At 46.7% G+C, this 12,684-nt stretch overlaps 1 protein-coding gene across 1 annotated transcript in view; it reads left to right on the forward strand.

Annotated features, from left to right (window-relative positions):
* LOC119375896 (uncharacterized) overlaps positions 1-9,884 on the forward strand; it is a 28,552-nt gene extending 18,668 nt beyond the window's left edge. Inside the window, exons 3-5 of the mRNA XM_037645927.2 lie at positions 227-300; positions 7,784-7,867; positions 9,659-9,884. Of these exons, the coding sequence (XP_037501855.1) occupies positions 227-300; positions 7,784-7,867; positions 9,659-9,780 (280 nt within the window). The 3' untranslated portion in view covers positions 9,781-9,884. The remainder of the gene's footprint in view (positions 1-226; positions 301-7,783; positions 7,868-9,658) is intronic.
* Positions 9,885-12,684: the final 2,800 nt, after the last annotated feature.

A 12,684-nucleotide genomic window follows, 5' to 3' on the forward strand; every position in this document is an offset into this window, starting at 1 on the left:
GAAAAGATTAGAAAACTGCCCGGCATGCCATTGTTAACATATAAGCTTCCTGCAATGTCGGGCCTGTTAGACATATTTTGTGGGTTTCTATACACTATGAAGTGGCCGTCGGCCGCTTACTTGAGACGCGTAGACTTGCCCTCCCCTGCAGTTAATAATCGTATCAAACAAGTGATTTAACACTGTCATGCTATGTGCATTTTATAGCGTGTATTTCTCATTGCAGTGAAACGACTTTCCGACTTATGTCATCACCTGGTTATGATTCCTCAAATGTCCTAAACGTCACGCCTGAAGACAGTAAGTCATTCACTTAGAACTACGATGTGGGCGAGTTGGTTTGCGTACATTTTACACAATATGCAGCTCAAGCACGTACGCACTCAGATCAGATCAAAGAACTCTATTAAGTGCCTTACGAATTGGGGGGATGGGCCTGAACCCCGCCTAGGCTTCGTCGCCAAGGGCTGCTGGCCCTTCGCGGCTTCCTCGGCTAGCTGAAAGATAGGTAACACAGCAAAGGAAGGAAGGTAGACAGGGACGCACACGAGCGTTGTGAATGTTGTGTAAAATGTACTTCACGTAGCCATTGTAGCAACTGTGTTGTCAAACTGGACATCACTTATTTATGCATAGTGTCAGTATTGACCACGAGTAGAACTCGTAGGGCAAAAATCAGCAACTGGATAATAGTCACCCCATTCTGTCACTGAAGAGATGCAGTTCTTAATATAAAGTATAGTAGCAACGAATTCTGCCGTGAGTACCAACCAGAAAGGCAAGGACCAAGGCACGATAAATTCGGCATGCAGAAGAAAAAAAAAATCACAGCATATCCACGGAGTGAATGATGATGAGTGGCGAAGCTGCGGAGGTCATCGGTAAACCGTGAATCTTCCGTGAATTCTGCCCAGTACATCATCACCGACGTGAGATTGGGCGCGTTTATACTAAAGGTTCGATGAGTTATGACGACTTGCAGCTCACTTTAATTTTACATGTACGCTGTGAATTTTCATTGTTTAGATAACCATTGCTTTAGGAAAATCTGGCGTCTTTCGTTAAGCAGCTGGCGTCTCTTCGTCTTGCTTTAGAAACATATGGCGTTCTTTCGTTCTGCTTTAACAAAACATCTGGCGTTATTCGTTGGTTTATTTCATCGATCAACGGCGTTTGAACAAAATTTTTATTGTTTAATCACGCACAGGAGATATCTCACCAGGCACTACCTTGGAAGTAAACAATGGGTGCTAATGGGAATGAGAGAAAGAAGAAGTCGGCTTTTAGCTAACACTTACACTTCTACTTCTACTAACGTTTCCTACTGGAACATGCCAATGGCTGCTAATGGGAATGAGAGACAGAAGAATTCGGCTTTTAGTTAACGCGCACGCTGCGAATTTTTTATAGTTCAACAACGCACAGGAAAAATCTCCCACCGGCACCACCTTGGAGGTCAAAGCGCAAGACTTGTTACGGACTACGACTACTACTACTAGTACTACTACGACGACGACGACTACGAGGGACGAACGGGTGCCGCCTTAAAGAGCTTCGCCCCTAAAACAAGACGCAGGTTGCTCATTTGGAGCATGCGAAAACGAAGGACAGATGTAGAACAATAAAATTAAGTTATAGATACGACACTAACAATAATTACCTGGCAACAAAATCGCGTGCAAACTGTATTTGGGTGTGACGACTAGTAGATCCTCCTCAAGCAGCATTCAGATATGGTCTAAAGAAGTGAAAACATGCGGCGCATTTGCGGTGTCTTGATTTCTATGGCTCTTTAGCTTGTCGTACTTGTTGACCAAAGTTTATCTGCCTGTTCACAGGGGTATCGCACAAACTAAATGGCAAACGACGGTCAGCTCTTGCGGCGCACGTGTTTTCGCTCATGCGCACGTAAGAACTGTGGAGTACCCGGAGGTTTAAATGTATGGTGCGAGTAAGTCGCTTATGGCGCTGGATTGCTGCTCCAGGGCCGGTGGTTGCAGGGACCGTCTATTGTCCCCTTCGCTTCTGTTAACGAACTATGCCGACTCAAGAAAGTTGTTCTGCTCTTACTGGCGCCCCCAGTGCGCAGGACGTAGAGAGTTGAAAAGTAGAAAAACAGGGAGGCTAATACTACTGCGAATTTAATGTCTGGCCTTCCTCGAGTAAACGAATGGAAATGTGCCACCATTGTCGGCACGCTGTCATGATTCCGCTTTAAGCACTTAAAGATGTTCTCACGATGCGGTCATTTCCTCGCGCACTTTGGATTGACTTGCCGAAATTTATTTTGGCCTCCCTGCCGTTGTCGCCTTCATGTCACAGCGTCATCGCCACACTTTCATGCTATCTGCTACTTGGTAGCAATAATTTTGCCGCTATTAACAAAACTTATTATCAGCGTCACCAACACCGCATAAAACTACTGCATTTTCGTTCATTTGATTACCCGCCTATATCTGGTTGAGCTGCTCGATACCTACAGTTTGTAGGGTTTTGCAGCTGCAGCCAGCCCTGAACCCTTTAGGGATGAGGCCGAGACCCAAAGAGACACGTCTTTACTAGTGCAAGCCTCGGCCGCAACTGCCCGCTGCCAGCAGCTGCCGCGTGACACGAGTGCACATGCGATCGTCGTTGTCTTCCACGCGCGCACAGTTATGGGATTCTAGAAATCGTACATTACCTCCCCTGTCCTTCATGGCCACTTAAGAGGGCCCCACGTCGCTTCATAGAAACCAAGTGAATTTTAACGGGAAGGCTTGTGCTAGTTGGTATCCATTGCACAAGATATTGACAGCGTGAAAAGAAAATAAGCGAAGGACGACGCGAGGGGACAGAGACAAGCACTGTACGTCCAATAAAAATTCCTTTTGAAAAACACTGTGATAAGTACAGACACATAAGTAAAACTGCGCTGCTGCGCACCTGCGAAAAATAACAAACAGTCGCGAACTAAAATGAGACACTATCCCGGAGATATATGTGCAGAAAACAGGTAATCGTGTTCTTTGGGCGAGAGGCTGTGAGAAGGCATGCTTACATAAACGCTCACCTAGTCGAACCATCTCGGCCACCTGAACAATCTCTCTCGTCAGCTGATTTGCGCTCCTGAAAAGAAGTGCACATTTATTATAAACGGGGACACACCCACACCGCTCAAATGTACCCTTAAATACTAGGTACTGCCAGTCTGCACATTCCAAAGGTGATCGTGCAGTCGCACATTGACGCACCTTGACGTCGGCCCGGCATGCGTGATTATACGCAGGTTAAAGGAATAATATACACTACACCACCTGGTTAACACAATGTACATACAACTTCTTGTATTTGATCATGCTCCACACCGCTTTAAGCAAATCGGGGTGAACGCCGATGTGATTTTTGTTTTTTCTGCGGTCCGGGAATTGCATAGCCTGTATAAGCAAGCATCTCCCGGTTACAGTAAAATAGGCGAATGCTGGATTGAGAAACTTGCGCGTATAACGTGGCCGCAGCAAGCACAGGATCGGGTTGATTGGAGGATCATGTGATAGGCTTTTGCCCTGCAGTGGGCATAGTCCGGATGATGATGATGAGAATTTAGGACAGTTGGTGACCGCGGAGCCGAACCATGAGACTGAAGTAACCAGAAGAATAGGAATTGGGTTGAGCACGTTTGGCAGGCATTCTCGAGTCATGAATGGTAGCCCTCAAGAGAAAACTATATAACAGCTGCATCTTACCGGTACTTACTTACGGAGAAGAAACCTGGAGGTTCAGGAAGAGGACTCAACTTAAATTGAGGACGACGCAGCGAGCCATGGAAAGGAAATTGATAGGTGTAACCTTAAGGGACAGGAAGAGATCAGAGTGGGTCAGGGAACAAACGGGTGTTAAAGACATCCTGGTCGAAATCAAGAAGAAATGGGCATGGGCGCAGCATCTTACGCGTAGGCAAGATAACCGCTGGCTACTAAGAATACCAGACTGGATTCCAAGACAAGGCAAGTGCGCGAGGGGGAGGCCGAAAATTCGTTGGGCAGATGAGGTAGACGTTTATTTCACTCTGACATAAAATGTTTTTTTTGGTACCAATCAATCAATCAATCAATCAATCAATCTGATTTTTATTTACAAATCAAAGAAAGCATTTCAAGATGTCTGCACCGTTAGCCTACATTGGCTAGTGAGCGGGGCTTATCGGAGTACATAAAAGCAGATTAGCAGAGCAGATATAACAATAAACAAATATATACACACCTATCTATATATATATAGCTATTCTCGTATGCTCATACCTACATATATACGCAAGTGCATGCACATAATCGCATTTTCACAACAAATATGACAAGTAAATTGGTACAAAGCATTGACTAGTGCAGGAGAAAGAGAAAAAAAAGCCTATTTACATGTCTTGATGCTGTAAGCAAAATAATTTCACATTGTGCTTAAAAGTTTCTTGCCACCTTAACTGCTAAGCGTAGTAGGTTTCAAATTTCTGTCCCGTGAAATTCCGATAAGGGTTTTCCATACAAGTATAGCTTGTAGGTAAATTAAAATTGCCATTCCATGCGTGCCTAGTGTTTCGCGTTGGTATTGTAAATACAGTGGAGGAGAGGGCAAAGCTAGTGCCTATAATTTTCGTGAAGAAAAAGGGCTACCCTAAAGGGCTGAACAAAAAAGGCCTTACGTGTTCCTTCAAGCATCTTCTAGACGCTTCACCAGCTTTTTCGTGGGCTTTTTCTCGTTGTTGTCCCGCTGACGCCGATATTAGGGATCAGCAAATCAGCGCTGTAACCTCCATGTAAGAACGCCTACGTATGAGCTTCGACAGTCTATAACCTTATGAAAAAAAAAAACAGTAAGGAAGAACGGCCTTCATTATGCGATGTTTCAGCCATGAATCTGCACGTTGACACATATTTCCAGTGTCCTTTCTGTCGGTGACCGTACGGCCACTGGGCATACCTCAACGCAGAAGACTCGCAGGGTCCCTTATGCATTCACCTAAGGCAACTGCAAGATGAAAGCCATCTTCTTTTTCTTCTTCTCAGGCTATGTATTGACCCTGCCCCGCCACCCTCCGAAAGAATTCTGTACCTATCGTGGTTTGCCACTGCCTCCAGAGCCAGAGACGCCTTACCTGGTTTAGCAGTGCCTCCGTGATCTGCCAAGCATTGACCAAGCTACGATTTCAAATTATGATGTCCTCATGTGACGTCACATGGCTTCACTGTAGTTTCATGGTGACGTCATAGTGACGTCACATATTTTGGTGATTTGTGACGTGAAGATGACGTCATACAGTGACGTCATCGCGAGATGATGATCTTTTGCCTCAGTGTTGACCCCGCCGAAGGGGGACGCCGACGCGGGACGCCGGTCAACTTTCGCGTTTGATGAGGCATCAAGGCTTTCGTCTTAATAACGTTAATGACTTTCAAGCGTGGCGTCTTATTCAATGACTCTCCCCGGTTGTTCTGTTGAAGTACGAAAGCGCCTCAATAGGTTCCTAAGTCGACCACAGCTATCGGGCCAAGATCACGTGCTGGGGCGTTTATGCCATGCTTCAAGTAAGGAGGCCTCGAAATGTTGAGTAAGAGACGGGTACTTCTTTTTCTATTAAGAGCAATGCGTCTAGTGCAAAAGCTTGATGGATGAGGCCGCCCACAGCAGGACAGCTTTGCTTGTTCCTTAGAGTTGATATGAATTCAATGGGACCAAATTTAGGCTGTGCAACGCGCCTGCCCCTGTTCACACATAGTTACAAAGATGCTCTGAAGCTGAAAAATATGAGAAGCGCCTTAGTGCCTGTACTGTCTCGATGACATTGGAATTTTTCACGAGATATGGGACGCATCTCCTACAAAACCAAAGTATTGCCGTCGAGTGCCTGAGTTTGCGTAGTCTACAAACATACACGAAATATTGTTTCGGTGATCTAAAACTCCTTAATGTGCTGCAGAAGAACGTGTTGTTGGGCAAGTTGGTGCTTGCTTAGGCACATAATGCAGCGCTAAAACACAGTCACTAAGAAGATGAAAAAATTCGTAAACAGGGGGTGGGTGCTGGAGGCCGGATTTTTGCACGGGTTTTTTCATCGCAAGCTTCCATCTTCCACTTCCTGCCGTTTTTTGAATCACTAAGAAGAGGAACACAAGACGACGGGACAGGTGCTGTCCCGTCATCTTGTCTTTCTCTTCTCAGTGATTGTGTTTTAGCGCTGCGTTATGCCTCCTTAATGTGATTCCGTCGTCTTTTGCCGTCCTCCCGAATTCACCGAAACTTCGTGCCATCGCTGTGTTTTCTGCGCCGAAGACACACGACAAACTAGATGCACTGTCGGGCACTTGCTTGCATTTTTGTCGTTTGATCCGCAATTTGTCTCCATCAAAAAAACCTTTGATATATTTCCGCAGTAACCGCGACCATTCGGCACAGGGCGATGTATTCAACGCACTGCGCCGGCTCTCCATGTCACATCTGATATTCTGTGCCATTTGGTGGGAATTTTTGATAAGGTGGCACCGGCGGAAGTTGAAAAGCGCGCTAACGATGCAGGGGCCTAGGCTGAAATTTTTTTCGGGCGGGGGGGCACCACCTTCATCTGAAGTGGGGGCCGGCGAGGCAGATGTGGTCGAGTGATATTTCGTGCTCTATGTGCCATGACAAAAAAAAAGCCAAGGGGGCACGGGCCCAGTGTGCCCCCCCCCCCTTGGCTACACCACTGTAAGGATGTCAGTCTTGGCGTTGTGCGCACCCAGCGTAAACTTGTGTGTGGTAAATACTACGGCGATTCAAGGAAACGCGAACAATACGTATTCTACAGTCTCTGCTGTTTTTTCCATTTGATTTCAAGCGGTTGCAGCCTGGATGGTAATAACAAGCCAATAGAGTCATTCATAATATCATCAATAACCACTCTAGCATCTGTTTATTGTCGCAAAGGTCAGAGAGCGATGAAAACAACCACTCGCTCTGTTCGCGTTTCTTTAAATCCGCCCTGTGCGTCCGTCCTTGCGCCAGCAGTGGGCTCGTCAAAGTAGAAGATAACTCTGTAGACACGGGAAAGTGTCTACCCATGGGGAACTTCTGTACTCACCTTGACAGACGCTCTTTCAAAGTTGACGAAAACTGCCATAAGTTATTTCGTCTCGTCTCCTTCATAAATCGATCCGATAGGCTTACCTTTCGAACACTCCGGTGCTAAATGCGCGATGTTTGCCGCATTCACGAGGTTTAAACTACACCAGAGTTAGCTCCCTCGGCGTACTCTTCGCAATAGTCTTTTGGTTTTCGCACCTAAAACACAACAATATATCGAAGCTTTGTCGATTCTAAAAAAAAAATACATGCTTTGCGGTTGTCCTCGGTATTGGTAAACTTCGGCATTAAAATTGTAAAATTCATAGAAAAAACAAATTCAATGTCAAAGCGGGAGCCGGCAGATGGAAACACAAAGTGCACATCGATTAAATGATCAGGAGAAGGTGCCTGAGATAGGTTGGCCGACGTTTCATGTGGGTTAGCTGCTGGCGTCACGTCGTCAACAGCTAACCCACATAACACGTCGGCGAGACTGTCTGAGGCGACTTCTCCTAGTCCTTCATCAACTCCACATAGAAGAAGCAAAGCATACTCGTTTGCTATATGAAGTCCTGGCGCTCGCACGAATTTCAAAGAATCTGTAAGGACAGTGAAGTTAATTGCATCATCGCTTTAGATTATGATTCACCTAGGCATGGAGCGAACAAGAAGGTACTAATATTTGCGAACTTTCAAAACACCATCCACGTTTCAGATCCGAATGATGCGTTCAACCTGACAGTTGCATTTGTAGACTGCAAGCAGTGTAAAGTGCTTCGCCATAGCTACATTGCCAATGGTAAGTGAGCTCAATATTTCATTAGCTGTTCTAAACCTGTTAACAGCAGCAGCGTCGAATGTAGTGCCACGGTATTAGGCACATCACACTACAATAATGGCGTCCCAGGTAACCATTCTTGTTAAATCACGTCAAATGTGTCAATTAGAGCTCACGTAGAGCAGTCTTCGACCTTCTGGTTCTGCCTATTGTTATCTTTTATTTTTTTATACGCATACTTTACAACGGATGGACGTTCTTGCACATGTTTTACCCCGGATTCTTCTGGAGCAGGGATCAGCAACCTGCGGCCGCATGCGGCCCAGGCGGCAGTATTATGCGGCCTCCCTCTCGACGTCAGAACACCCACCCACTTGCCCTTGTCAGTTCCTGCTTGAAAGCCAACATGGCAGTTTTGATTTCAAATGGGTTTAGACAGGAACAAAGAACGATTGCTTCCAGTTGGGATCGTCCCCATCTTCACGTGTAGCCCGATAACGTCTTCACTTTCTTTGCAGGGGTCCAGATAAGGGGGAAGAAAAACATTGTGAAAATACTAGGCCAGGGAAGGACTTTCATCCCAAAATCGCCAAGTTGATGTCAAGGGTTACTCCTCCCCGCCCTCCAACACCCCTCTCCCACCCCCACACAAACACCGACTCAATGGGCGACTGTCCTCGTCGTACGCGAGTGAGAGCGACGGTGAATGAAAGTCGCATTGAAAGTATTTGTTATTTTTGCTTGTAACCTTTGTTTGCAAATTGCAGCCTTGTAACATGCGTGCTCAGAGTAAACATAATTTTTATTCCAGTTTTGTACGCTATTATCATTTCGCCGAATTTTTATCTTTGCCTGCAAAGCCCCGCTATTTGCCGTGTGGCCCCCGCCGTGTAGGCTTTATGAAACTCGGCCCTTCCACTCAAAAGGTTGACGACCCCTGCTCTGGAACAAACCCACTATTAAAAACGCTTCCCTCGCTCGTATTTTGCTCCTGTTCAATGTCACTCAGACAGCCGCTCTATCCAGATATTGCCACTCCAACTAACCTTAACGCTGACATTAGACACCTGACACTCTCAAAGAAATTTATTATTCGGTAACAAGCGCAACTGCGGCACTCACTCTCAGCCGAATGCGACATCAGTGTACTGTGGCACAAATTTATTCGTATGGTTTTTCGTTGCGACCAAACAGTGGTTAATTATTTCCATATCAATATATGCGAAGAAGGTTTAAATGGCTGCGGCTGTGTATTCGTACATCGCCTAACTAAATTTAATTTAAGTTGAGTTGGAGAAAGAGAGACAGGATACTCTGCATTAATATTGTGCTTCGGTACTTGTAACTACCGCTTTTGAACAGACAGCAAACACAATTTTTTAGACTAGTATAGTTGTGTCATACAAAGTGTAGACGCATTGTTTACCCGAATTCACTCGAAGGTCGTAACGTGTAGAAAAGTATAAAAGGGAACACTGCCGATTCGACTACAGATTACACTAGTAAAATTGTACATTATGTTTTATGTACATTATGGATATTGTACATTATGGACAAATAGGCCTCTGAAGGTTGTCTAATTCGATAGCTGAAAAACGATGAAGAGGTAGAAGAAACCCCGAAAAAGTACAACTTCATTTAACTTCCTAGCCTGTCTCAAATAGGCATTGGGATTAGCAATACTACCATGTTACGTACCTCCACATTACTCATCTATTAGCTATCCTGCATTGCGAATGCGAAAACACAGACATTTATGCTAGTAATGTTACCAAAATGGTTTAACTACCTTGCTGTGGTAATCTCTTTCAGGAGAAGGCTGCAGTTATTGGGTGACGGACCAGGCACTTGACCAACCAAATACTTGCTGCCAATTCGTTTATGCCCTCTTGTGTGGCACTAAGAAATACCAAATATACGAAGATGGCTGCTAGAAAAGCGAGTACGTGGTGCAAACACCCCATTTGGAGCTGAAGAACGCCGTTCTAGCTCGATGTATTCAATTAGAGATATGTGAAAAAAAATAAAATGAGAAAGTTTCTTCTGCGCAAGTGCTGATTTGATGAACCTGACAATGATTTTCTGTATTAGATTACATGTATTACCAGGAAGCTCAGTGAAAAGTTGTTTCGATGATACTTCAGGTCACTTAGGTCATTGCGATATTTCGACACCATGGCACAATAAACTACGACGTCATCAATGACAGCATTACCGACTCGTAGTGGCGCCGGGCACTACTTGAGTTCATCCATGTAGGGCGCCGTAGAACGTCATACGCGCGCTATAGCGAAATTCTCCAACGTTATTTTGTAGCGTTAACTACGCTGGCCTATACGAGCCAGTTCCACGTGGCTCCTCAAGAGCCGTGCTGCGCATGCGCGATGATCAGTGATGTCATACAGCTGGCGCATCGGAGCCGGCACCTCCCGCGCACTCCGCCGCTGCCGCGCGCGACTCGCTACCGCCGGTCTGCGCTTTCCAGAGGAGTGACGTCGTAGCCGAGGTAGACGTAATGGCGCTGGCGCGCGCGCAGCAATTCGCCTTCGCTGTGTAGTCGCCGTCTGACACTGTGCTGGAGCCGCTTGATAGCGCCTCTGACTGGCGTTTGCCAGCGTGGTTTAGCCATGGAGGAGAGCGTAAATGCTGCTCAAAGGCGCAGAAGAGCGGAGAAGCTGAACTCATCGAATCCTGAAGTAGTTGCCTGGTAAAATAAATATATATGTGCCACATAATATGTACACCATGTGTGTGTCATTGGAGCAGCAGTAAGCATGATAATCGAGCTAATCCTAGACAATCAGGAAAGCTAAGAACAATCAGCTGAACCTTTGCTAAGGCTACGTTATCCTGGCATAGCCGAGCTAAGCCACTGCAACATTTTTTTCCCTTGCCTTGCGTTTTCCTGTGTGCATCCTTTTGCTCGCTTTCGCGTTTGGCTTGGATCATCAGGACGATGCTTTTCCAGAGGGGGCATTGACACGCATACTTCTCTTTGCTTTCATTGTGACCACGCGTCAATGGCTAGAACTCTTGCAAGGGCTCTTTCTCTCGGCGCAGGCCTCGCCAAAATACACGGAAACCTTCGCGAGTGTTGTGCAATGTTCTGATAAGATTGCACGCTTGCCACGAGTAATTCAGCTTATTATGGAACTTACATGTGCACCTACGGCGACACTAGAATAGATGATGCTACATGTATAAAAGCCGAGGCGTTTCATTTACCTGAATATTATAGATGACCGTGCTGGCTGCGATCATTGTAGTGCGAGTGTTACTTGCGTATGCTGTGAGTGTTCCTCTTGCTGAGCGAAGTTCATCTAACAAATAAATAGATCTTTAGAGGTTTCGTAGCTTGGTTCTTCAACTTCATGACCCTGTCGCCATTTATAAAATAAAAAATTACACCATTTCCCGCTAAAGGGGACCATGAGGTGATGCTAAGCCAGCGCACTTGCACGATCGCGATCCATTGGTGTTCATTGGGCATGCTAGCGACCTCGCGTCGTGGAACGCGAAAAGGAATGCCACGCGCGTCTTGTCTTCCCTCTAGCCTGGCCGTCAATTCCCACAGGGCGAGCGGGGAACGCGGCCGAGAGGCGTGCGAGAGGGGGGCAGCGTAGGAGAGGAGAGAGAGAGGGGGAAGGGACGCGCATACGCTGGCGCTCATCGCGGCGTTGCGCAGGAGAGAATTTCGGCATGTCTAACCCGCGTTTCAGAGGAAAAGTGGAAAGGAGGAGGGGAGAGGGAAACTTGAGAGAGGGAAATGGGAGAGGGGAATTGGAGAGGGGAATTGGAGAGGAAGAGGTGAGAGGGGAAGTGGACAGAAGGAGCGGTGAGGGGGAATGGAGAGGAGGCGTGTGGAGAGGGTATGCGCATGCGAAGTAAGGGTGGGCACGCCACACACCACCGCCACCACCAGTTTGAACTCCGCTATAAGGTGCTTCGCATCTAAAACATGACAGCGCTTTAGCTGTCCAAGATGAAGAAGGGAGCCGACAGATGGATAAACGTTATAGGTTTCAAAACAGGAGAAAGTGCCTCAGATTAGGCTGGCCGACGTTTCGATAGGGGACCTATCTTTGTCAAAGGCGCCTTGTCATCCGTGGCGTGTTAGTTTTAAAGGGGTTAGTGATGACGTCATGTCCAGCGGTGGCGCGTCTGTTGCTGTTGGTAATTTCTGCCTGGAAAGAGAGAAACTCGAAAGCAGAGGAGTGTAGCCCTTGCCACATTTCAAGAGAGTTTGCAAACACGTTCGGGTCTGCCATGTCAGAGTTGAAGGAAGCTGCAAAGAAAGAAAAAAAGAAAAAAACGGAAAGGGGGGGGGGGTACAACCAAGCGAGAGGACGAGTGCAGCCATCACAAAGAGCTGCAGAAGGTGGTGAGGAAGGAGACTACAGGCGGGGAGAAAAACCGGGCGGCTTACGTTTAAATGTCCGCCAAGAAGCTGCAGAAGGTGGTGGGGAAGGCAGCTACGAAGGAAAAAAAAAAGGGTACTCGGGCGGCGTATGTTTAAAATTCCGCCTGCCTACTTTAAGTGATATTGAAAGGGTTGCCTGAAAAGCTCCTGCTTAAAGGGGTCATGAACCACTTTTCCAAGTAATGATCTAATGGCCTCAGTATCGGAGTGTACTGCCTCACGAATCGATTGCCGCAAAAATTTCTCGAATCCGTCAAGAATCAGCGGAGTTACGGGGGTTTGGCGCACGCTCCCAGCGCTTTCTCTCTTTTCTCGTGCCGACGAGCGCACTGGAAGCTAGACAGGGAGGGATGGCATGGGGGAAAGAAGTTACGCCAGCGCGCGTCATGAAACGCGATCGCTCTCCCGCTGTGATTCG

This window comes from Rhipicephalus sanguineus, unplaced genomic scaffold, assembly GCF_013339695.2.
Source record: "Rhipicephalus sanguineus isolate Rsan-2018 unplaced genomic scaffold, BIME_Rsan_1.4 Seq1005, whole genome shotgun sequence".
Classification (NCBI taxonomy): Eukaryota; Metazoa; Arthropoda; class Arachnida; order Ixodida; family Ixodidae; genus Rhipicephalus; species Rhipicephalus sanguineus.